We start from the raw sequence: 26,437 nt of genomic DNA, 5'->3' as shown, positions 1-26,437 counted from the left end.
CTAAACCAGTTGGTTACACCTGGATACCTTGTCATATGATTTTTGATATCAAAATGGACTTCACTCGCAAAGCCAGATTCGTCGCCGGGGGACATGTTACAGATCCGCCGAGTTCGATTACTTATGCTAGTGTTGTTTCCAGGGACAGTGTTCGAATTGCATTACTTATCGCAGCGTTGAATTCGATGCAAATACTTGGTGCTGATGCACAAAACGCATATTTGAATGCGCCAGTTCGAGAAAAGGTATATACGACATGTGGTCCAGAATTTGGGAATTCGACAGAAGGTCGTTATGCGATTATTGTTCGAGCGTTGTATGGTTTGAAGTCAAGTGGAGCCGCATGGCGTGCTCACTTAGCTGCAACAATGGAAGAATTAATGTTTACCTCTTGTATTGCAGATCCAGATGTTTGGTTAAGACCATTTCAGAATGAAGGTGGTCTCGAATTTTATGAGTATGTGCTTATTTACACGGATGATTTCCTATGTATCAGTCATGATCCGAAGAGTATCTTGGATACTATTGGAAAACATTTCAAGCTTAAACCGGAATCGATTAAGACACCGGAGACATATTTGGGAGCGAATCTTGGACACTTTTCACTTCCCGATAAGCCAGACAAGCCGCGATGGTCTATGAGTTCGACAAATTATGTGAAACAAGCTGTCGCAAATGTTGAGAAAGATTTGGACGAAATCAAAAGAGGTTTGCCTAACAAAGTGTCGTCGCCAATGTCGACGAAATATCGACCAGAACTTGATGTTTCTCCTTTGTTGAATGCAGAGCGTGCTAACTATTTTCAGTCTCAGATTGGTGTTTTGAGATGGGCAGTTGAAATTGGTCGAATTGATATTATGTGTGAAGTATCTATGCTCTCATCATTTCTCGCGATGCCACGAGAAGGACACTTGAGTGCTGTTCTTCATATTTTTGCTTATTTGAAATCTCACAACAGGTCACGACTTGTGTTTGATGATTTGTATGCTGATATTGAGAACCATTTTATAGATGGTGCAGATTGGACGGATTTTTATGGTAATGTGAAGGAACCTATTCCGCCAAATGCTCCGAAGCCACGTGGTAGGGCTGTGGAGATTACTGCTTTTGTTGACGCTGACCATGCTGGAGACAAAGTCACTCGTCGTTCACGAACAGGTGTTTTGATATATCTTAATCATGCTCCGATTATGTGGTTTTCGAAGCGTCAGAATTCAGTCGAAACGTCTTCGTTCGGAAGTGAGTTTGTTGCGTTAAAGATTGCTACGGAGATGATTCAGGGTTTAAGGTATAAGTTACGGATGATGGGAATTCCGATTGATGGTCCGGCTAGAGTTTTGTGCGACAATATGTCGGTGGTACACAATACTACAGCGCCAGAATCGATGTTGAAGAAGAAGAGTAATGCTATTGCATATCACTTTGTACAAGAGAATGTCGCGATGGGAGTTATCAAGATTGCTTATGAGCCGTCGGAGACAAACTTAGCCGATGCGCTAACAAAGGTTCAGTCAGCTCCAGTACGACAGAATCTTATGCGTCAAATTTTATATTGATTCAAATGAAAAAGGGTTTGCCGACTTTCCCGTTTCGATGAAGCCAGTATCGGAACAAATTGCATTTGCAGTACTACATGTCATTGCATGCAGTGTCGAAGTTTTTATTTTACAAGTTGTGGATCCCTATTTTTCCCATAGTGGTTTTGAGGGGACACATCTCTCCATGTCCATGTCTATGTTTATGGTTTTGATGTGTGGGGACTAGAAAACCCCTACATCAAGCGGTACATGAGGGGTTCATATCCCTAAGTCTATCAGATAAGTCTATAATTTTGTGTTTTTTACGCCTTTGGTCGTCTACGAAAGTATACGGGATCCTTTCGGTTCCTTAGACGATTCTAGCCCGTTATCGTTGCAGTTTTCTAGTTTTACGTCTTTGTATCGTATATAAGATCCTAGAAAACCCCGTCATCAAGCGGTACATGAGGGGTTCATATCCCTAAGTCTATCAGATAAGTCTATAATCTTGTGTTTTTACGCCTTTGGTCGTCTACGAAAGTATGCGGGATCCTTTCGGTTCCTTAGACGATTCTAGCCCGTTATCGTTGCAGTTTTCTAGTTTATCAGACCCAGTAGTTCTACGCTGAGGTAGCGGGATCAAAGGTAGTGTTTTTCGTCGTGTTTTTGAGTGTTTAAAGTGATCGCTGATTCCGATTGTGCCTGGGGAGGTAGGGCAAAATACCTGGCTTTTCATGTTGTTGTTAAGTCGCCGATGCCTGCAGAGGCCTGGAATATACTGCCAGTTTCTCGTAGTGGTCCACGTGATAGACGTGTTGATCGGTTACTGGGTTTCGTATCCGTCTAACGGTCTGAAACGAGGCAAAATCTCCATGGTTGGACGCATCCATGAATCTCTTCATCTATCGAAGAAGGTGCATTGCACAAAATTGTATTGTTTGCTAAATGCTCGGGTTTTGAGCGTCATTCATGTGTGGATGATAAGTAGTATGCTTATACGAAGCAGTTACTTATGCAACAATTATTATCGGAATTATACCGCAAGGTAGTCGCGGATCCTCCACTCTGATAGATATTGGTTAAATATCTCGAACGGATGAGAGCGACAGCTGTTTTGTGTTCGCTAGAGTTCGTTGCGTACTTATTGTATGGTTATGAAACGGTACTTGTTATCAATATCATTTATTCAAGTCTATATGTGAAATTCACATTTGACGGCATCAATGATCAATAATTCTCGTGTTCACGTGGCGTGAGAACACTGAATGTTCGAAACCAACTAACAGAATTTTATGAGTTTGTGATACAGGAAGAAAGAAGAAAGTTGACCATGGCAGCCGCTTTAGCTCAAGTTCGAAATGCTTTACAAGCAATTGGTATTGTTGATGTTGAACAGCGTGATGCCATTACTGATTCGATTACGTCTATGGATGTTTTCGAGATTGCGACGGATGATTTTATCAAGGATATGTGTAAGAATATTCGTCGTCCCGGGGGTACACTTCCGAATCCTAACGCGGAAGAACCAGGAGCACCGGCTGTGATTCCTCGCAATGGTGTTGCGATTTCACCCACTGCGGAGGAGCGTCTTGTCTTGTTGGCGTACTATGTTCGTCATTTGAAGCGCACTTCTCGGCCTTATCCAGTTCAGTTTAATCCGGCGCGTATTTACTCGATGATTGAGATTAAGAAGCGCGAAAAGGAAGATAAAGAGTTGGCAAAAGACCTCACGGCTCCTACTCAGATTGAAGATTTAAAGAAGATTCGTGATGCGTTCGAGAATATTGCGGAGTATTTGCTGCAAATTCGAGGAACAACAGGAGTCCCACTCGCTTGCGTTATTCGTGAAGAGGAAGAAGTTCCAGAGGGTCCAGACAATAATTATCAGGATGCGTTCGAAGAAATGATTGCTTGCAGTCCTCATGATGAAGAGTCTTATGCGGCAGACAATGCTCAGGTGTGGACCATTATTCGTAGTTGTACTCATGGAGGTCCGGCTTGGAGTTGGGTGTCGTCATATTTGAGAGCTCGAAACGGTCGTGCGGCGTGGTTTGCTTTGCGTTCACAATATTTGGGACCGACAAATCAGTCGAAGATCATGACACGAGCTGAAGGGGACCTTGAATCGAAGTTTTATAACGGAGAGCGTCGTGGTTTTACTTTTGAGCGTTTTGCAGAGATTCATTAGCAAGCGCACACAGATATGGAAGAGTTTGGAGAACCTTAGACGGAGGCAGCCAAAGTTCGAAAATTTTTGAAACGTATTCAGGCACCGTTTCTAAATTCTGCAGTTGCCACTGTTCGTGCTAACCCATCTTTGAAAAATGATTTTGAAGCAACAATGAATTTTCTGAGTGAATTTATTGAAGAGCAAAATCAGGCTCAGCTTCGAAATATTTCGTCAGGTTGATCTGGTTGTGGTCGAGGGCAAGGTAAAGGGTCAGGACGTGGTAATAAAGGTCGTGGTGGTTGTGGTGGAAACAAGGGTGTTTTCAACAAGGGATCTACCAGTGGTATGGTGGATAGATATTATACTTTTGATGAATACAAGACCATGAATGCCGAACAAAAGCGTCATTTGCATACGTTACGCGAAGAAGCTGGTGGAAAGCGTCGAAATGCATCTGGTGTTAATTCTAAGGACAATGATGACAAAAAGAAGTCAAAGACCAGTCACGATGATACGAATTCTCTTACATCGAAGTCATCGGCAGGACGAAGCATGTCACAGAGAAATTCTTGACAATTACCGAAAGTGTCGGTTGTGTCAACACGTCCTATTTCTATACAGTCACTTGAGAGTGCATTTATATCACACGCGGAGTTAGATTCTCACGCGGATACATGTTGTGTTGGTCGACACGCTTACATATTTCAAGAAACCTCTCAAACGGTTGATGTTTCTGCGTTTTTATCTACATTTGGTCAAGCCCGGTCTGTACCAATTGTCTCTGCTGCACTTGCTTTTGATCATCCTTACACATATGAGACATTTATTTTAGTTATTCATCAGGCTTTACATTTTCCTACAATGGAACATGCTTTGTTAAATCCGAATCAAATTCGATTAAATGATGTCGAAGTGAATGATTGTCCCGATTTTTGTCGGAAAAGCTTACGGAGTTATCGCATTCAATTTATTTCCCGAAAGACAATGTGAGGTTACCATTATCATTAGATGGAGTCATTTCTTACTTACCAGTCCGCAAGCCGTCTGCGGAGGAGTTTCGAAATTTCCACAAGTTGAACCTTACTTATGAAAGTCCGATTTGGGATCCGTATTCGACAGATTTTTCTCGTCAGGAGGAGAAGTTTACCGATAGTAAGGGTGCGTTGGTAACGAGAAATTCTGCACATGCGAACATTCAAATTGTTACAACGAGAGACAGTACAGTATCAATGGTTTTATCATCTGTTTCGATGTTGTTGGAAGACAAACATTTGATTGATGACGAAAGTATGCGGGATCCTTTCGGTTCCTTAGACGATTCTAGCCCGTTATCGCTGCAGTTTTCTTGTATTGTTAGTGTTGCACAGTCGTCAAATTACAGGTATAAGGTAACCCCAGAAGAGTTGGCGAAACAATGGAACATTGGTTTATTGACAGCAAAGCGAACATTACTCGCAACGACTCAGAGAGGGGTCAAAGACATTGCTAGTTGATTGGTAGCGAAGAGAGTGAAACCAGTCACTGCACAGTTGAGATATTGTCACTTGCGCACGAGTTTGTATACGGATACGATGTTTTCGAATGTCGTCTCGTCTCGAGGAAATTCTTGTGCTCAAATTTATGTGAACGATGTTGACTGGACTCGTGCTTACCCAATGAAGTCAAAAGGTCAGGCTCACGATACATTGGATTTGTTATTTCATCGCGAGGGAGTTCCAGCTGAAATTATTTCAGATGGTGCCAAAGAATTAGTTCAAGGAGACTTCAGACGAAAGGTTCGTGCTGCAGGAGCTCATGCTAAAGAGATTGAACCATATTCACCGTGGTTGAATCCAGCGGAAACCGCAATCAAAGCATTGAAGCGTATGACAAATACAGCTATGTCGAAGTCTCAGGCATCTGTACGATTGTGGGATATTTGCTTGGAGTTGCAATGTTTGATCCGATCGTCAATTGCGCATAATATTTACGCATTGAACAATGACGTCCCGAATACGGCAGTATCGGGAGATACAACGGATATTAGTCATTTGTGCGAGTTTGCATGGTATGATTGGGTATGGTATTTGGATCCAGTTGACTTTCCAGAAGATAAGCGGAAACTTGGTCGCTGGCTTGGACCTGCTCACAATATAGGTGATGCAATGTGTGCTCGTATACTTGCCAGAAATTCGCAAATTATTTCGCGAACTACTTACTCCCCACTTTCGACAAGTGATCTTAATTCTCAACAGGTGAAGTTGCTTCAAGAGAGTTTTGAGAAGAACGTTCGTTTGGTTATGAACGAAGATGATCGTATTAAAAATACTTATGTTTTCGAGGTGGAACCCAGTGAGTTCGAGACGTATTCGGACCATTATACAGGGGACCAGGAAACGATGCCACAGGCAGACGAGTACAATCACGAAGCTTTTAATGAGTATATCAATGCTGAAGTAATGATACCCAGACATGATCATATTGGTGCTGGTCGAATAATTGGACAAAAGAAAGATTGAGATGGTAATCCAATTGGGAGGTCGAATCCTGATCCAGTGTTGGACACTCGCATCTTAGAAGTTCAATTTCCAGATGGTAACGTACAAGAATACGCAGCTAATGTTATTGCTGAGCATCTTTATTCACAGGTTGATGACGAGGGTTGTCGTTATCTTTTAATGGATGAGATTGTTGATCACCGAAAAGACGGATCGGCGGTTGCTGCTGATGATCTGTATTATACAGACAAACGTGGTGTAAAACAAATGCGTCGAACAACGAAAGGTTGGCAACTTTTACTTCAATGGAAAGACGGATCAAATACATGGACTCCCTTGAAAGACCTGAAAGAATCAAATCCTGTTGACGTTGCCGAATATGCTGTTGCGAACAAGTTAGTCCATGAACCAGCTTTTGCCTGGTGGGTACCGGACGTATTACGGAAACGAGAGCAAATTATTTCAGCGGTAAAGGCCAGATACCTGAAACGGACTCACAAATTCGGTATTCGTATGCCGAAATCAATAAAGGAAGCTCTCGAGATTGATTGTGATACTAACACTTCTACATGGTTGGATACAATCAGAAAAGAGATGAAAAATGTTATGCCAGCGTTCAAAGTTCTTGAACCCAATGCGTCTAAACCAGTTGGTTACACCTGGATACCTTGTCATATGATTTTTGATATCAAAATGGACTTCACTCGCAAAGCCAGATTCGTCGCCGGGGGACACGTTACAGATCCGCCGAGTTCGATTATTTATGCTAGTGTTGTTTCGAGGGACAGTGTTCGAATTGCGTTACTTATTGCAGTGTTGAATTTGATGCAAATACTTGGTGCTGATGCACAAAATGCATATTTGAATGCCCCAGTTCGAGAAAAGGTATATACAACATGTGGTCCAGAATTTGGGAATTTGACGGAAGGTCATTATGCAATTATTGTTTGAGTGTTGTATGGTTTGAAGTCAAGTGGAGCTGCTTGGCATGCTCACTTAGCTGCAACAATGGAAGAATTGACGCTTACCTCTTGTATTGCAGATCCAGATGTTTGGTTAAGACCATTTCAGAATGAAGGTGGTCTCGAATTTTATGAGTATGTGCTTATTTACATGGATGATTTCCTATGTATCAGTCATGATCCGAAGAGTATCCTGGATACTATCGGAAAACATTTCAAGCTTAAACCGGAATCGATTAAGACACCGGAGACATATTTGGGAGCGAATCTTGGACACTTTTCACTTCCCGATAAGCCAGACAAACCGCGATGGTCTATGAGTTCGACGAATTACGTGAAACAAGCTGTCGCGAATGTTGAGAAAGATTTGGACGAAATCAAAAGAGGTTTGCCTAACAAAGTGTCGTCGCCAATGTCGACGAAATATCGACCAGAACTTGATGTTTCTCCTGTGTTGAATGCAGAGCGTGCTAACTATTTTCAGTCTCAGATTGGTGTTTTGAGATGGGCAGTTGAAATTGGTCAAATCAATATTATGTGTGAAGTATCTATGCTTTCATCATTTCTCGCGATGCCACGAGAAGGACACTTGAGTGCTGTTCTTCATATTTTTGCTTATTTGAAATCTCACAACAGGTCTTGACTCATGTTTGATGATTTGTATGCTGATATTGAGAACCATTTTATAGATGGTGCAGATTGGACGGATTTTTATGGTAATGTGAAGGAACCTATTCCGCCAAATGCTCCGAAGCCACGTGGTAGGGCTGTGGAGATTACTGCTTTTGTTGACGCTGACCATGCTGGAGACAAAGTCACTCGTCGTTCACGAACAGGTGTTTTGATATATCTTAATCATGCTCCGATTATGTGGTTTTCGAAGCGTCAGAATTCAGTCGAAACGTCTTCGTTCGGAAGTGAGTTTGTTGCGTTAAAGATTGCTACGGAGATGATTCAGGGTTTAAGGTATAAGTTACGGATGATGGGAATTCCGATTGATGGTCCGGCTAGAGTTTTGTGCGACAATATGTCGGTGGTACACAATACTACAGCGCCAGAATTGATGTTGAAGAAGAAGAGTAATGCTATTGCATATCACTTTGTACAAGAGAATGTCGCGATGGGAGTTATCAAGATTGCTTATGAGCCGTCGGAGACAAACTTAGCCAATGCGCTAACAAAGGTTCAGTCAGCTCCAGTACGACAGAATCTCATGCGTCAAATTTTATATTGATTCAAGTAAAGAAGGGTTTGCCGACTTTCCCGTTTCGATGAAGCCAGTATCGGAACAAATTGCATTTGCAGTACTACATGTCATTGCATGCAGTGTCGAAGTTTTTATTTTACAAGTTGTGGATCCCTATTTTTTCCCATAGTGGTTTTGAGGGGACACATCTCTCCATGTCCATGTCTATGTTTATGGTTTCGATGTGTGGGGACTAGAAAACCCCTACGTCAAGCGGTACATGAGGGGTTCATATCCCTAAGTCTATCTGACTTATGTTTTTACGCCTTTGGTCGTCTACGAAAGTATGCGGGATCCTTTTGGTTCCTTAGACGATTCTAGCCCGTTATCGTTGCAATTTTCTAGTACGTAAGCAACACAAAACACAGACGCGATTTACGGAAGAACCACCGACTGTGAAAGCTGTTTGCCAGACGTCAGCAAGTTGGGTATCCCTGTGGAGCAACTTTCACCCTTTTTGTGTGAGTGGGAATTTTTTGGATCCCAGTGGGATGCGTTAAGTAAAAAGTGAATCCCTGTGTAAAGATAAAATATGCATTCATGCATAAATTTACTACACAGGGATCTCCTTTTGCTTAGGCTCCGCCTAAGTCTTTTACGGCAGGCGTGGACGCTTTCGCGACAAGGAGCTGACGTACTTTGCAGAGGTCAGCTACAACAACATGGTACCGGAACTGATTTTGGCAGCTGTGGATTCAGTGTTGTGTTTAACCAATTTTGCGAAAACATTGAACAATGTTTTTACCATATCTGTTTGCAAGCAGTGTTCTAGAGCGGAATAGACAAAGTTTTTCTGTTCCCTGAATAGCAATATTTCATCTGTATTTGTAGGGGAGTAAGCTGGATCTAGAACATTATCAACATTATGCAATAAGGCGGTAACGACAAAAGTATGGTAGAAATTGTCCCAATATCAATTGTTGTTGAGCACTGGATAATGTGTTTTATCACCGCGTTTAAAATCAGCAATGGCAGAACAACTAGAGTTTCCAACCATGGTCAAGGGGGTGCTTGATTGTGAATTGGGTGTTGAGACTACAGTTGACAAATGAATTGATGGAGACTTTTCTTTTGTGAGAGAGGATATTTAAACTAGAGACAAACTATGTTGAAGATCCCAGAGCAATTCCTTACCCGAAAAAAACTATGTTGAAGATCCCAGAGCAGTTACCTACACAAAAGACAAACCAACTTGAAGATCCCGGAGCAATTACTTAGAAATAATTTTTGGATAAATTGTACACAGCTAGGTATACCCCTAGTTCTCCGGAATTTTTTCTGCCCTTAGGCTGTGAAGATCCTTAACAGTAAATTCTATCTACATCTGCAGGATTGCTCACTCCCAAAAGATCTCCTCCATTTATCTCATTAACTCTGTTGCACCACTTGTCATTGCATATCCAGAGCCAGAGACAGCAGCAAAGGTATTACGACCAAATGCAATACTAAGCCAGCCAAGTGATCCAGTATGGGTTCTTTGAGTCCATGTTTCTCCATCAGGGCTTGTCAAGACATAATTTACAGAAGCTGAAGACACTGCTATAAAAGTGTTGTCGCCATATGCCAAACCATCCCATGATCCTCCAGGTGAGAATTGCCTTGTCCACTCAATGCCATCAGGGCTTGTCAGTACAGGGGATGCATGCCCCACTGCAACAAAGTGTCCATTGGCATATGTTATTGCACGGTAATCTGACGGCGCTTCAAAAGCTTCTCCAAGTGTCCAAGTAACGCCATTATCATAGCTTCTCATAGCATGACTACCAGAACCAACTGCAACAAATACTCCATCATTATATTCAACATCGTACCATGCAGCCCGTATTGCACCAGGTTGACTTGTCCAGTCAATGCCATTGGGACTAGTCATCACTCGATTATCAACATTAGTCCATGCAACAGCAACAAATATTCCATTTCCAAATGCAACACCATACCAGTTGCCAGGTGTCGCAGCTGTTTGATTTGTCCAGTTGATTCCATCGGAACTTGTCATGACACTTTGATAGGCTGGACCTCCATCAGCAACTGCAACAAAAACAGAATTTCCATATGCTATACTAATCCATGGACTATCTGGTGCACTGGTTTGCTTGTTCCACGTGATACCATCACTGCTGGTCATTACACGGTCACCTGTACCACTTGCAGAAACAGCAACAAACAAGTTGTTGGCATAAATTATAGCAGTCCAGGCATTGTTTGCTGCAGCAGTTTGAGATTCCCATATGGTTCCTGGTGGAACAGGAGTTGGTGCACCAGATGGAACCAATGAGGGCTCACCAGAAGGCACAGCCGATGGAACTACTGAAGGAAAAACAGAAGGAATAGCGGAGAGAGAAGGTAAATTTGAAGGTGTCAATGATGGAAGCCTTGAGGGCTCTTTTGATGGTTCCAAAGAAGGGATAGAAGATGGAAGCACAGAAGGTTGGCTTGTTGGTGCTGTAGAAGGTAGTGATGAAGGTTCAAATGATGGAATGGAGGACAACGACGGTGCACTTGAAGGAAGAGCGGATGGCGCCAAGGATGGCAATGATGAGGGCTGGCTTGAGGGCTCAGAAGATGGGAGTAAGGAAGGTATTGCCGACGGAAGCGAACTTGGTGCGCTCGAGGGTTCAGATGAAGGCAGAGACGACGGACCAGATGACGGCTCACTCGAAGGAAGAGCGGATGGCGCCAAGGATGGCAATGATGAGGGCTGGCTTGAGGGCTCAGAAGATGGGAGTAAGGAAGGTGTTGCCGACGGAAGCGAACTTGGTGCGCTCGAGGGTTCAGATGAAGGCAGAGACGACGGACCAGACGACGGCTCACTCGAGGGAAAAGCCGATGGCGCTGAGGATGGCAATGATGAAGGCCGGCTTGAGGGCTCAGAAGATGGGAGTAAGGAAGGTGTTGCCGACGGAAGCGAACTTGGTGCGCTCGAGGGTTCAGATGAAGGCAGAGACGACGGACCAGACGACGGCTCACTCGAGGGAAAAGCCGATGGCGCTGAGGATGGCAATGATGAAGGCCGGCTTGAGGGCTCAGAAGATGGAACCAATGACGGGTTTGATGATATGGATGGTACATTGGACGGTAATCTTGAAGGCACTGAAGTTGGCATTGCTGAGGGTATTGAAGAAGGTGACAATGATGGGTCAAATGACGGCATATTTGAGGGTACAAATGACGGTACTGATGATGGGTTCAAGGATGGAAGAGCAGATGGTTGACTAGAGGGCACTCTAGACGGGGCTGAAGATGGTGAACTTGAAGGGACAGAAGTGGGAACCAATGAGGGGAGTAAGGACGGGATTGTTGACGGTATAGATGAAGGTGTAAATGAAGGTATACTGGACGGCTCTTGTTCTACCAAAGGGGCTGAGGTGAGTGGGGCACCTGAAATATCCATTGGTGAATTTACTGGACTCAAAGTTGGTCCCAAAGGAATCACTGACGGTTCACTCAATGGGACAAAAGATGGTGGAACACTTGATGAAGCAAGGGGCACAGTGGTTGGGCTTGCTGTCAGGAACACTGGAAATGATGACGGTTCACTGAATGGTACTGATGATTGTGGAACGCTTGAAGTGGAAATAGGCACAAATGATGGGCTTGAATTTGGTGTTGATGAAGCAAAGTTGATGGGAGAGGGCTCCTCGCTAATTCTGTCATCCGTGGAGGCATTTGGGGGAGGATCTGGCGACTGTGTTAGCAACCCATCAGGGAGCACACGGACTGTGACTGCGTCCACCACTTCTCCGGTCAACGCATCAAGTGTATTTATATACATTTGTTTTGGACCGTCGGCTTCCAGTACTGTTGCTGTTGCTACTCCAAAGGGACTTGAAAATTCTATAAGCGAGACAGGAATTTTTTCTGTAAAGTTTTTGTATTCGATAGCCTCAACAAGGTTCCGAGCACTTTCTGGCAAGTCGTTGTAATAGAACAAAGGTTCCATGTCAAAGCAGCCAGTGCAAGTCACACGGGCCTCCCACAACAGCTTCGTAAAGTTCAGCGAATTCTTTACCTCTACTTCCCAAGAAACCAACTTGGCTTCAAGCATTTCTCGTTCGTAGAGCTCATTGCAAGTATCGGAAGCTTCGTTGTAGAGCTTGACAAAATTCCTTTCGAGAAGAAGGACATTGTCATCTGGGATTGATTCGACAAACAAATCCGCAAACTCCACCGCAAGACGCCCATCTTTCACTTCAAACGTATCACTGCAGTTTCCTCGCGTGGTTGGTATCGGTTGAGATTGCTCGGCTCTATTTTCTGACACCACCACACCCGTCGAAACGGAGACCGCAGTCACTGCGGCAATGGCAACGACTACTCCAACTTGCACTCCAGTAGAGGCGCCTGCAATAGATCCAATAGCAGCACCAAAAATTCCACCGGATGCGGTTGCCGCTGCCGCTGCGGCTGTTGTTGCCGCAGCAGCTGATGATGCAGCTTGTTGTGCAGCCTGAAGCGCCATTTCTCGAGCAACTGACTGTGCATTGGACAACGACTGATTAATTGCCTCTTGTGTGGCATCTGCAGCATTATCCACTCCACTCACTCCATTGTCGACGCCAGACACGTTTGGACCAGCAATTTCGTTGTCATCAGTTTTTCGAACACTTCGCAGCATCAAGGCCGTTGCCGTAGCGACCAGGCCTCCGACGGCACCAAATGTCATCCACTTCTTTTTCCCAGCTCCATCCTTTTCATCAGTATCTTGTTGTTCCAAATGTGGTGCCATAACAGCTCCTTTTCCGTCGTCAACTTGGGTAGCATTTATTGACGTATCAATTCCAGTCGAATCAGTGTTTCTTCCTCGTTCCACGTTCGAAGAAGTGATAGACTCGTCCAAAGTACCGGCGCCGACAAGCCCTAACTCGTCTCCCAACATATTTCCATTGCGGGAGTTTCGACCCGGCAGATCTTGACGATCCGAAGATCGGATGTTCGATTTCTCGCTGACGCCCATTTTATTTGATTCTGAACCTGTTGAAAAGGATGAGTGAAGCGACGTTCCAGTTGAAAGTGATCGAACTCTCTGCATCTACAGAGGAGAAAAACAGATACCGATAATGTGTGTACTGGTCAAACAAATGAAAAGCTGCTCAGAGTGAAGACTGCTTGGGCTAGTTAGCAGCATGTCCTAGGTACTTTCTCTAAAGCTTTCTCGCTTGTATTACAATTTAAATCTTTTTTGTCGACTTGCGGTGTAGGCAAGCATGACTCGTTACATACTTCGTAGTGCCTTCGCTTCAAGCTAGCTAAATATTCACTTTACATGTGGTCCGAAATTTTCATTTGCTTGGTTGGGATCACTTCTCAAATTTGTACTATGGCTTTGGTCTTTTATATTTGGAAAGTGCCGGAATCGTGCCAAAGCAACCAAAGGATCTTACTGCTAGATACTTCCGTAAGCGGCTATAAGACGTAAAGATAAAACTATGGATTTCTCCACGACTTGACCAGTAGACTTACAGTTAGGGGACAACAACCCCACATGAATGCTTGACGTAGGGTTCTCTTACACTAGCTACGTTTCTTTCTATTCTTTGTAGAAAACTGCAACGATAATGGGCTATGTAAATCGAGTCTGTGGGACCAAAGGATTAGAAAACTGCAACGATAACGGGCTAGAATCGTCTAAGGAACAGAAAGGATCCCGCATACTTTCGTAGACGACCAAAGGCGTAAAGACACAAGATTATAGACTTATCTGATAGACTTAGGGATATGAACCCCTCATGTACCGCTTGATGTAGGGGTTTTCTAGTCCCCACACATCAAAACCATAAACATAGACATGGATGGACATGGAGAGATGTGTCCCCTCAAAACCACTATGGGAAAAAATAGGGATCCACAACTTGTAAAATAAAAACTTCGACACTGCATGCAATGACATGTAGTACTGCAAATGCAATTTGTTCTGATACTGTCTTCATCGAAACGGGAAAGTCGGCAAACCCTTCTTTACTTGAATCAATATAAAATTTGACGCATGAGATTCTGTCGTACTGGAGCTGACTGAACCTTTGTTAGCGCATCGGCTAAGTTTGTCTCCGACGGCTCATAAGCAATCTTGATAACTCCCATCGCGACATTCTCTTGTACAAAGTGATATGCAATAGCATTACTCTTCTTCTTCAACATCGATTCTGGCGCTGTAGTATTGTGTACCACCGACATATTGTCGCACAAAACTCTAGCCGGACCATCAATCGGAATTCCCATCATCCGTAACTTATACCTTAAACCCTGAATCATCTCCGTAGCAATCTTTAACGCAACAAACTCACTTCCGAACGAAGACGTTTCGACTGAATTCTGACGCTTCGAAAACCACATAATCGGAGCATGATTAAGATATATCAAAACACCTGTTCGTGAACGACGAGTGACTTTGTCTCCAGCATGGTCAGCGTCAACAAAAGCAGTAATCTCCACAGCCCTACCACGTGGCTTCGGAGCATTTGGCGGAATAGGTTCCTTCACATTACCATAAAAATCCGTCCAATCTGCACCATCTATAAAATGGTTCTCAATATCAGCATACAAATCATCAAACACAAGTCGTGACCTGTTGTGAGATTTCAAATAAGCAAAAATATGAAGAACAGCACTCAAGTGTCCTTCTCGTGGCATCGCGAGAAATGATGAAAGCATAGATACTTCACACATAATATTGATTTGACCAATTTCAACTGCCCATCTCAAAACACCAATCTGAGACTGAAAATAGTTAGCATGCTCTGCATTCAACACAGGAGAAACATCAAGTTCTGGTCGATATTTCGTTGACATTGGCAATGACACTTTGTTAGGCAAACCTCTTTTGATTTCGTCCAAATCTAAGGAAAATGATATCCGGGTGTTGTAAAAATATTCGTGAATGAATATTTTATCTTTACACTGGGATATCACATTTTATATAAGTAATTGCACTGGGATATCAACAAATTGCACTGGGATATCAAATAGGGTTATAGTTACTGCACAGGGATACCTAACTTGCTGACGTCTGGCAAAGAGCTTTCACAGTCAGTTCTTCTTCCGAAAATTGCGTTTGTGCTTTGTGTTGCTTACGTACAACCGTATTCTGACACTCATCGTCAGCCGAGTTGGACTTGCCGTCGCTAAAGCTACGAGCAGATGAAATTCTCGTCAAACTTCGTCAATTTTTACAACAGGAACACTCACGGCACCCTGTTTGCATCTGCAATGTAGCAAGCGAACAGCATCGATCGCGGATCTTTTTTGCGGATAGGGTAGGCTAACACCAGAGAAGACTGGTGATCATGCAGTGTGGTGATTTGGAGTGTAATTCGGAGCGTTTTACGAAATCTGGTGCTTCATTCGCGACAGACCTGCCCGCTCTTGTGCTGCTCCCCGGAATGGGGAAGACAATGTCAAATCGTTCTATAAGGAAATCCAGGAGCAGGTGAAAGCTGCGCACCGGGAGTGGGATATTGGAAGTGGTTCGAAAAAGCGCTAAAGCAGGGATTTGCGGCCTAAGGAAAAGGAGATCCCTGTGTACTAAATTTACCCATGAATGTATATTTTATCTTTACACAGGGATTCATTTTTTACTTAACGCATCCCACTGGGATCCAAAAAATTCCCACTGAGATTCAAAAAGGGTGAAAGTTACTCCACAGGGATACCCAACTTGCTGACGTCTGGCAAACAGCTTTCACAGTCGGTCGTTCTTCCGTAAGTCTTGTCTGCGTTTTGTGTTGCTTACATACAACTGTGAACAGTCAGTGTCGGCCAAAATGGACCCGCCTTTTATACAGCTTCTAGCTAGTAGAGAATTTTTCTTTCTTCAAATATTACAACAGAAACACTCACGGCAACTTGTTTGCATCTACAATGCAGCAAGCAAACAGCAACGACCGCGGATGTTTTTTTTGCGGATAGGGTAGGCTAACACCAGATGAGACTGGTGATCATGCAGTGTGGTGATTTGGAGTGTAATTCGGAGCGTTTTACAAAATCTGGTGCTTATTTCGCGACGGACCCGCCCGCTCTTTTGTTGCTCCCCGGAATGGGGAAGATGATTTCAAATTGTTCTACGAGAAAATCCAGGATCAGGTGAAAGCTGCGCACCAAGAGCGGCGGAATTTCGAAGAAGCGCTAAAGCAAGAACTAGCCGCCTTGTAGGGCAAACAGGAAAGAGAACAAACGAAAGGAGCGACGGTCAAGCAAAATGCAAACGACGTCCCATATCGAGCAATACAAAACAGTTGCGCTGGCGCTATTGATAGCCTGGGCTCTACAGGAATAACATCAAGTGGTCTTCTTTAAAATTAGACTTTGTTACGCTTTCTCAATTTGCTTGTAGTATCTATAGCTGCCCTATATACTTGTTGGTTGCATTTTGTTTGATGATTATTCTTTCTTCTATTTCTATTGTGGTTTCTATTTGGTGATACTTGTTCAGCCCCATATACTGACTGCATCTGCATCTTTCTTCATCACTTGCATCATGGGTAGGGAAAGGGTCATGAGCGACGGACAACAGCACTCACAGGCTTCAATAGCCAAGCAAGGTTTCCTTCCGTCACAGATAGAGTGACACAATACAACTGCTTTTTTGCCAACACCAGCTTTGGTCAAATGAAACACTGGCAAGCCCCTTGCAACCGGAAAGATATCTGCCAACAGTTCCCGCAATTTTCATTTATCCGATGCGGCTTTAGCTTCAATTTCAACTTCGGTTCCCTCCGTCACAATTGCAGGAAGGCATTTTCCATTGTCCAAAATATTGCGGCATTTGTCGGCCCCAAATGACATGTATATGTTGTGCCTAAGGGGAGGGAGAGTAGTATAAACCTACAATGCTGTTTATAATTTATCCAAAAACTACGCATAAGTAATTACTCTGGGATCTGTCCTTGCGTCTAAATAATTACTCTGGGATCAGTACCGGACCTCATAGTAATTACTCTGGGATCTGTCTTCGCTTCGCAACCTAAGGGCAGGAAGATCCCTGAGAACTAGGGGTATACCTAGCTGTGTACAATTTATCCAAGAACTATTTCTAAATAATTGCTCCGGGATCTTCAAGTTGGTTTGTCTTTTGCGTAGGTAACTGCTCCGGGATCTTCAAGTTGGTTTGTCTTTTTCGTAGATAACTGCTCCGGGATCTTCAACATACTTTGTCTTTTGAATAAGTAATTGCTCTGGGAGCTTCAACATGGTTTGTCTCTTATCTAAGTAATTCTATTGGATTGTTTATAAATCTACTTTCCACCTAACAGACTCATCCTAAATCCATGTCAGACCAGTATTGACCATATAGAGACTCCAAAGTGACAAACAAACGGATAAGATTGCGTCGGGCAGACAAGAGAAGATCCATCGGACACACTGATATCAGGATCGGGGGCAGAAGATGGTAGGTGAATTCAGACAAGCGGATAAGCAAGCATACTCGACCAGTACACAGTGCGACAACATTAGTAATCCCTATCAGCAGACCGCCATAAATTCGGTGTTTTGGACCAAAACACCGCAAACACCGCAATTAAGATTTCAAAAAACACTGCAAACACGACTGAAATAGATCAAACAAGACTAAGTTTTTGACTCAAATCTCGAACCCTGAGTGGCCACAGTAGTATAGAATTAAGCCAATTTCTCTCTACTGTTTGAGTAATCTAAAGCAACTTCACGAAAGGGAAGACATATTTACTGATGCTACCATGAAGTTCCTGAAGGGACATGATATCCAATAAACACTTTGAATGCCCACCTGGAAGTCAAACATCCACTCTTTTTTCAGCTAAATTCATCTCTTATCGAGGTCATTGTGGGTGATCTCCTCTTTCACCCGGACAATGTTGAAGGTGTTACATGCGACAGGGCTCTGCATCTTTTCAAAAAGCTTGAGGAAGTCGACCCATCAAATGGTGACATTGCCGGTCAAGATCTCTACGAAGTTGTGGTCAAGACTAGGAAGAGGTTCCAGCTTCTCATCCAGTTTGTGGCTTGCGGTGCATCCTTCCGAATGGCATCCCGTCTCATGGCTTGCACCAGAGATGAGTCTGGCATGTCTGTATTTGGTGGCTGGAATGATGTCATGGCATCAAATTACACTCGTATTTTATGTGCAGCTTCGCTGCAAATCCTCTCAGATGTTATATCGCAAGTATGGGCTTTCTCCCTAAGGGGAGGGAGAACCCAGAGTAGTACTTTCCGACAATGATGTATAAAATCTATCCAAAAACTCCTCATAAGTTAACCCTCTGAGTTCACAGTGCGACATATAAGTATTCCCTCCCAGTTAACTGTCCGATGTTGTAAGTAATTCCTCTGGGTTCAGTGTCCAACAACATAAGTAAACCCTCTTGGTTAACCCGGAGAACAATACTTCTTTTCAAATGCAATAAAATCTTTTTCAAATCCTTACTAATGTAAAGTGACGCTGTGAAAACACCCTACCGAAACACCCGCCTAATCAAAATTTCTGGCTGGCAGTGACGGTGTATGATGCAATATCCAAAACCTCACGGTCCGTGTCACGGTATACACCAAGGTGACATATCCCTACGACAGGTGGCACCTAACATGGATAATGGAAGTGTGAATCAGAGTGGAGAGCATGGTGGAACCGTGGCATTAATGTCGGCCTTATTGCACGGCACAATGTATTCGCGCCGTGATCAAGGACATCTTTTAATGGAAGATGCAGGAGCAGGATACAAGAATGAGGATTAGGATACAGTCCCACGAATTACAAGGCAAGTTACAGTCGGGTTTGGATACTTGCTGAGTGATTCTATGAGGGATTTATACTTAGAAGGGATATACTCTATGTGGGAGTAAGATTATATGGCACATGGTAAGAGGTCTTCTATCTGAATAGAAGGGCCAATTCTCATGGACTAGTGGTAGAATAATCTTCCTCTCATTGTTTTAGAAATTCATTGATCCAAATATTGCATTAATATAGGTCCTCGTATCCGCTGTCTAACCCGTGGGGAGCGTCGTAAGCGAGCTGAGTTTTACAGTCCCTAAGTCCGCTTAGGTGTATCACAGGTCGTTCGTAATAACGCCCACTTGCGTTTACCAGGTATTGTCGACATCGCGTTATTCCTGTCTTTCGAACATACATTGGTTGTACTATGTACCAGATTAACAGTCTTGACAGCACGTCAAACCACTGCTGCTCATCCGCACAGTCGTTACTGGTAAACATCCCTTAAGTCTACTTAAGGTTGTTCTCAAATTTCCACAAGCTCAGTGAATTTGGAGAACTAAATCGCTTTCATCCATTCGTGTTGTATAAGTGCCAGAGGTATCACTTAAGGTGATATTTATCGGCTTGTGCGACACATTGTTTGAAAGCCGCTTCCCTACTTCCTCACGCTAACTGGTACCAAGGACCCACTAGTACTGCTTCAGGGTCTTGTTGGTAAGTTACTCGTGGCCTCCCTACTTCCTCGGAGTCGCCGGTGCCGAACCCCCCTTGGAGTCTTCAGGGCTTGTCGGCAGGGTCGCTTCGTGAATACGGGTTGCTCTGGTCAAGTGAGGTAGAAATACCAATAGGCTTGAGGACCTCAGCCCTGATTCCGGTTGGGACGGATTTACTATCCGGCGTAAAGTAGTACGGGGGGGGGGGGCTAATCAAACCCTCGTCAGTCCCCGAGGACACTACCTACGGAGGGAGAAGTGAGTGTACCAGTGCTAGCTTTGTTCACTGGTGTAGGGTCATACTAACAAAGTCCGCTATAGTATACAGCGAAGGACCCGAACCCATAAGTAGTAAATGTTGAAGAATACTCTATTGGTCCGGCTACCCAGCCCACAATGGTACCTGCCACCCGGCAAATGACAACCGAAGCTGTCTTCGCTCACATCCTGGACAACATCCCTTTGTTATCCCGAGAGCATCCCATTTGTCTCAGTTTCCAGCAACAAGGTTACGAGTCCGCCATCGACATTCTATCCATCTTTGAGAATGAACTTGAAACCCTTGGGTACATTTCCCCCACGGCTGTCAATGGTGTCGAGAATGTACGTATTCCCCTGCTCATGGCACACCGGCAAATTGTACGCCACTTCCTGCGCTGGCAGGCATCCCTTGAACATCAAAAGGGGAGTCCCTTGAAGTCTTCAGAACTCATTGCATTGAATAACGAAGACTTTGTCCAGTATTGAGGATCTGCTCTCGGGCAAGTGTCAACCACTACCAGCCCTTCGACATTGAATACAACCTCAACAAACTCCATTAGCAAGGTGTGATCTGCTGCAGACGACTTCAAGCGTGGTGTCAAGCGGGACAAAACACATTACCCTGTGCTTAAGGACAACAAGTACTGGGATAATTTCTATCAATCTTTTGTGGTCACCGCCGTATCGCACAACATTGAGAAGGTCCTTGATCCCACGTATGCCCCTACGGAACCATCTGAAAGGGCCCTCTTCGAGGAGCAGAAAAAGTTTGTGTATTCTGCTTTAGAACATAGGTTACAGACAGACATGGGCAAAAACCTTGTTCAGGAGCATAGTTTCGACTTCGATGCGCAAGAAGTATTTCGTAAAGTCGTTAAACATTATACGGAATCAGCAAGTGCAAAGATCAGTTCAGCTACTATGCTGGGGTACCTCACCACAGCAAAGTATGGATCCTTGTGGACAGGTACAGCTGAAGGGCTTATCCTCCATTGGAAGAACCACCTCCGCATATACCACAATACGGTCCCGACGGCTGAGCAACTCCCAAAGCAATTGTGTCTTAGTCTTTTGGAGAACGCAGTGCACGATGTCCCGGAGCTTCGACAAGTAAAAATCACAGCGACTCTCGATCTTGCAAAGGGAGGTAACCCAATTATAACGGATTCTTCAATACTCACGCAATGTATTGTTGATACAAAGAGAGAGTAAGATGAATAAAGGGGAAAGCCTCGTAAGGCCCCGATTGTATTGTAATTAATCGGTAACTCAATCGGTTTGACCTCGACTGAATTTAGAATTGTGAGTAGAGACAAATATGGATGTAATCTTTTCGAGTGCAAACAAATCCCTTGGAGCTCCCTTAGTAGTCTCAGTAGAATCAGTACTACTCTCCACGGATAGTCACATCACTGGGATAGTAATGTTCTGGTCAATCGTATTCAAGGAGACCGTAGCCTCTGTACTGTCTTCTATGCGTTGATCCCGCAGAATCCAGATGACTGCAAATGAATGCATATGAATGCAAATGAATGCAGATGAATGCAGATGAACATGAGACCCTTTGATCGTGTGCAGACTTATCTGCTTCGATTCAATCCCAGTTTGTAGACGTGGAGAAGGTATTTTCTTTACCTCTCAAGGGACGACCATAATAGAGAAAATCGCTTATGTAAAGATGACTTCTTGGTCGGCAAGACATGTCGTCTTGTGTGTCACAACTGCTGCATCCTTAGATGCACACACGTGTCACTTCGCACTGCCTTCGCAAATGACATTTCGGTAATGATCCGAAAAACATTGCCTCTATCCGCAGCGTCGTACAGACGACGACTGGGACAGTAATAAGGCTGGCAAACATGGCCAATATTCAGAGCTAGGCACTATGCTAATTGAATGTTCCAACAACAATAGCTATGACAATTGCTCACCTTGGTGGCAAATTGCAGTATTGCGTGGCTATACTTTATCACTCCCTAAGGGGAGGGGTATCCCAGAGTAGTAGCTATATACCTCGCTGTTTAAAATTTATCCAAAAACTCTTCCTAAGTAATTCCTCTGGGATAGCAGGGTTTCCCTCTGGGATGTCTAAGTAATCCCTCTGGGATAGCAGGGTTATGCTCTGAGATATCAGGGTTTCCCTCTGGGATATCAAATAAGGTTAAAGCTACCTACTCTGGGATACCTAACTTGCTGACGTCCGGCATACAGCCTTCACAGTCAGTTGTTCTTCCGCGAGTTGTTTGTGTCGTGTATTCCCTCTGTGATATCATATCCTTCCTCTGGGATATCACGTCTTCCCTCTGGGATATCAAATAGGGTTCGAGCTACTCCTCTGGGATACCTAACCTGCCAACGTCCGGCATACAGCTTTCTGTTGTTCCTTGCGAATTGCGTTTGCGTCAGCACGTTGTGTGGCTTTGTCAGCCATACGTACAGCCGTTTTCTGACTCTGGAGTACAAAACTTGCTGTCAATACAGCTTCTACAGGATTTTTCTTCGAATTTTTCTGTACTGTTTACACGGACGGCATCATGCTTCCAGCTACGATGCAGCATGAGAATTCCATCGACCGCGGACATCTTTTGCGGGTATACCTAACTATCACCGGACAAGACTAGTGATGATGTAGGTTGCTGATTTGAAGCGAAATTCGGAGCGTTTTACGAAATCTGGCTGGTACTTCATTTTCAACAGACTCGCCCGCTGCCGTGTGACTTCCCGGAAGGGGGAAGACGATGTAAAATCCTTCCACAAGAAAATCCATGAGCAGGTGAAAGCTGTGCACCGGGAGCAGGATATTGGCAGTGGTTCGAAGAAGCGCTAAAGCAAGAATTGGACGCCTCGTAGGAAAATCAGGGAAGAGAGCAAACAAAACAAGCGACGGTCGAGCAAGAAGCAAACAACGTACCAAATCGAGCGATACGAAACAGTTGCGCTGGCCCTATTGATAGCCTAAGGGGAGTGAGAACCCAGAGTACTACTTTCCTTCAATGATGTATAAAATCTATCCAAAAACTCCTCATAAGGTAACCCTCTGAGTTCACAGTGCGATATATAAATATTCCCTCTGAGTTCACAGTGCGACATATAAGTATTCCCTCCCAGTTCACTGTTTGTAAGTAATTCCTCTGGGTTCAGTGTCCAACAACATAAGTAACCCTTCTCGGCTAACCTGGAGGGTGAAAGTTCTTGTCTAATACAATAAAATCTTTTTTACTGTTAGAAAACTGCAATGATAACGGGCTAAAACGTGTCTGTGGGACCAAAGGATTGTAGATACGATAAAAGACGTAAAACAAAGACTTATAAGCATAAACCCAAGATAAAGGGATAACGAACCCCGATATGCTTGTCGTAGGGTTTTTCTAGTCCCCTCACATTGAGACCATGAACATAAACTTGGCGAAATGTGTCCCCTCAAAACCACAATGGGAAAAATAGGGAACCAAATAAAAATAAAACTTCGACACTGCATGCAATGACAAATATAATGCAAATGCAATTTGTCCCAACATTGAACCTGCTGAGAACGGGAAAGTCGGCAAACCCTTCTTGTGACTCACCATAAAATACTTCGTATGATAGCTTGTCTCACTGGACCTGTTTGAACCTTCGTAAGTATATCCGCTAGATTTGATTCTGATGGTTCATATGCAACCTTGATCACTTTCATGGCAACATTCTCTCGTACGAAATGATACGCTATCGCGTTACTTTTCTTCTTCAACACTGATTCTGGTGCCGTAGTATTGTATACAACCGACATATTGTCACAAAGAACTTTAGCCGGACCATCAATAGGAATACCCATCATACGTAACTTGTATCGTAGACCTTGTGTCATCTCAGTAGCAATCTTTAATGCAACAAACTCACTACCAAAAGTAGACGTTTCAACTGAATTCTGACGCTTCGAGAACCACATAATCGGAGAACGATTGATATAAATCAAAACACCTGTTCGAGAACGACGAGTAACACGGTCTCCCGCATGGTCAGCGTCAACAAAAGCTATAATCTCCACCACCTTACCACGTGGTTCTGGAGCATTCGGTGGAATAGGCTCTTTAACATCACCGTAAAAATCTGTCCAATCCGCATCATCGTTAAAGCTGTTGTCAATCACCGGATAAGAATCATCAAATACCAATCGAGACTTGTGATGTGACTTCAAATATCCGAAAATATGAAAAACTGCAGCTAGATGTCCTTCACGCGGCATCGCGAGAAAAGATGAGAGCATCGACACCTCACACATTATATCAATGCGACCAATTTCAACTGCCCATCTCAAAACTCCTATCTGTGACTGGCAATAGTTAGCACGTTCCACATCCAACACAGGGGAAACATCGAGCTCCGGTCGATAATTTGACGACATAGGTGACGTAATCTTTGTAGATAAACGTTTTCCAACTTCATCCAAATCCTTTTCAACATTTGCAACTGCCTGTTTCACATAATTCGTGGAACTCATCGACCATTGCTGTTTCGATGGATTATCGGGTAGCGTAAAACGTCCAAGATTTGCTCCCAAATACACCTCGGGCGTCTTAATTGATTCAGGCTTGAGTTTAAAATGCATACCAATCGAATCCAGGATCTTCTTCGGATCTGTACTGATACATAGGAAATCATCGGTATAAATAAGCACATACTCATAGTAATTCGTACCATCATGTTTCTGAGCTGGTCTAAGCCAAACATCTGGATCTGCAAGACAAGAGATAAAATGCAACTCCTCCATTGTCGCAGCTAAGTGAGCACGCCATGCTGCCCCACTCGACTTCAAACCATATAACGCACGAACAATAAGTGCATAACGACCTTCCATTGACTTTCCGAACTCTGGACCACATGTTGTATATACCTTTTCGCGAACTGGAGCATTCAAATAAGCATTCTGCGCATCGGCACCAAGTATCTCCAATGAATTCAAAGATGCAATGAGTAAAGCAATGCGAACACTATCGCGCGAAACAACACTGGCATATGTAATCAAACTCGGCGGATCTGTAACATGTCCCCCGGCGACGAATCTGGCTTTGCGAGTAAAATCCATTTTGATATCAAATATCATGTGACATGGTATCCATGTATGAGTAACTGGTTTAGGAGCATCCTGATCGAGTATTTTAAATGCTGGCATAACATTTGTCATTTCCTTCTTGATCACATCCGACCACAACGAAGTGTTAGTATCTCGGTCAATCTCGAGAGCTTGCTTGACCGATTTTGGCATACAAATACCAAACTTGTGAGTCCGTTTAAGGTATCTCATCTTTACCGCGGAAATAATACGATCACGTTTCTGCAATACGTCTGGTACCCACCAAGCAAAAGCTGGCTCATGAAGCAGTTTGTTAGCAACGGCATATTCGGCGACTTCAATTGGATTCGATTCCTTCAGATCTTTAAGAGGAAACCAAGTTGTAGATCCGTCCTTCCATTGCAATAACAACACCCAGCCTTTAGTGGTTCGTCGTATGCGTTTCACACCATGCTTGTCTGTATAGTACATATCGTCAGGTGCGACTGCCGATCCATCCATCTTGTGATCAATGATCTCATCTACTATTCGAAACCGGCATCCTTCATCATCCACCTGCGAATATAAGTGTTCCGCAATAACGTTAGCAGCAAATTCCTGCACATTACCGTCTGGGAACTGGACTTCCATAACTCTCGTATCCAAAACAGGATTGGGATGTGATTTCCCGACCACATTACCATCGCGATCCTTTTTACGCGCAATGACTGTTCCAGTGGTAGCAACGTCCTTGTACGGTAACACAACTTGAGCATCAAGGTATTCATCAAAAGCTTCGTGATCCAATTCGTCCGCTTGAGGCATTGACGGCTCGTCCCCTGTCAAATCATCTGAATAAGTGCAAAATACATTAACCTCTTCAGTAAACACAGGGGCAATGGCATCATCACAGTTATTATAGCTCAAAGTTGCATCAAATGAGGACTTGTCTAATTGCACCTCCCTGGAATTAAGATCAGCTGTAGAAAGTGGCAAGTAAGAAGTTCGAGATACCACTTGACCACTTCGAACAAGTATACGCGCACACATAACATCACCAATGTCATGCGCAGGACCAAGCCAGCGACCTAGATTCCGTTTGTCTACCGGAAAGTCGACTGGGTCCAAATACCATATCCAATCATACCAAGCGAATTCACATAAGTGACTGATATCCGTTGTATCACCTGACACTGCCGTGTTCGGTACATCGTCATTCAATGCATAAATGTTATGGGCAATTGACGATTGAATCATACTTTGCAACTCCAGGCAAAAATCCCATAAATATAACGGTGCAGATGACTTTTTCATAGCCATGTTAGTCATGCGTTTCAATGCTCTGATTGCAGTCTCGGCTCGATTTAACCAC

The 26,437-nt window shown here is 43.8% G+C and overlaps 3 protein-coding genes across 3 annotated transcripts; 2 read left to right on the top strand and 1 right to left on the bottom strand.

The window, feature by feature from the left end:
* Positions 1–10,600: 10,600 nt before the first annotated feature.
* Positions 10,601–11,686, top strand: PHATR_13439 (predicted protein; the record flags this gene model as incomplete). The annotated part of the gene is made up of 2 exons (XM_002185776.1): positions 10,601–11,543; positions 11,589–11,686. Coding segments are annotated over 2 exons (1,041 nt in total), but the record flags the coding sequence as incomplete, so codon positions are not given.
* Positions 11,687–11,812: 126 nt separating this feature from the next.
* On the bottom strand, positions 11,813–13,326 carry PHATR_36649 (predicted protein; the record flags this gene model as incomplete). Its single annotated transcript, XM_002185578.1, has 2 exons — positions 11,813–11,888; positions 12,059–13,326. The coding sequence occupies 2 exons, from the start codon at positions 13,324–13,326 to the stop codon at positions 11,813–11,815; spliced, it is 1,344 nt and encodes a 447-aa protein (XP_002185614.1).
* Positions 13,327–20,168: 6,842 nt separating this feature from the next.
* PHATR_36648 (predicted protein) lies at positions 20,169–21,245 on the top strand (the record flags this gene model as incomplete). The annotated part of the gene is made up of 2 exons (XM_002185775.1): positions 20,169–20,375; positions 20,667–21,245. 2 exons carry the CDS (start codon positions 20,169–20,171, stop codon positions 21,243–21,245), a joined length of 786 nt encoding a protein of 261 aa, XP_002185811.1.
* Between the last annotated feature and the right edge of the window lie 5,192 nt (positions 21,246–26,437).

The sequence above is a fragment of the Phaeodactylum tricornutum genome, chromosome 11 (genome assembly GCF_000150955.2).
Source record: "Phaeodactylum tricornutum CCAP 1055/1 chromosome 11, complete sequence".
Classification (NCBI taxonomy): Eukaryota; Bacillariophyta; class Bacillariophyceae; order Surirellales; family Neidiaceae; genus Phaeodactylum; species Phaeodactylum tricornutum.
Note: the sequence above shows the minus strand (reverse complement) of the source record. Positions and strands in the feature narration are given on the sequence as shown.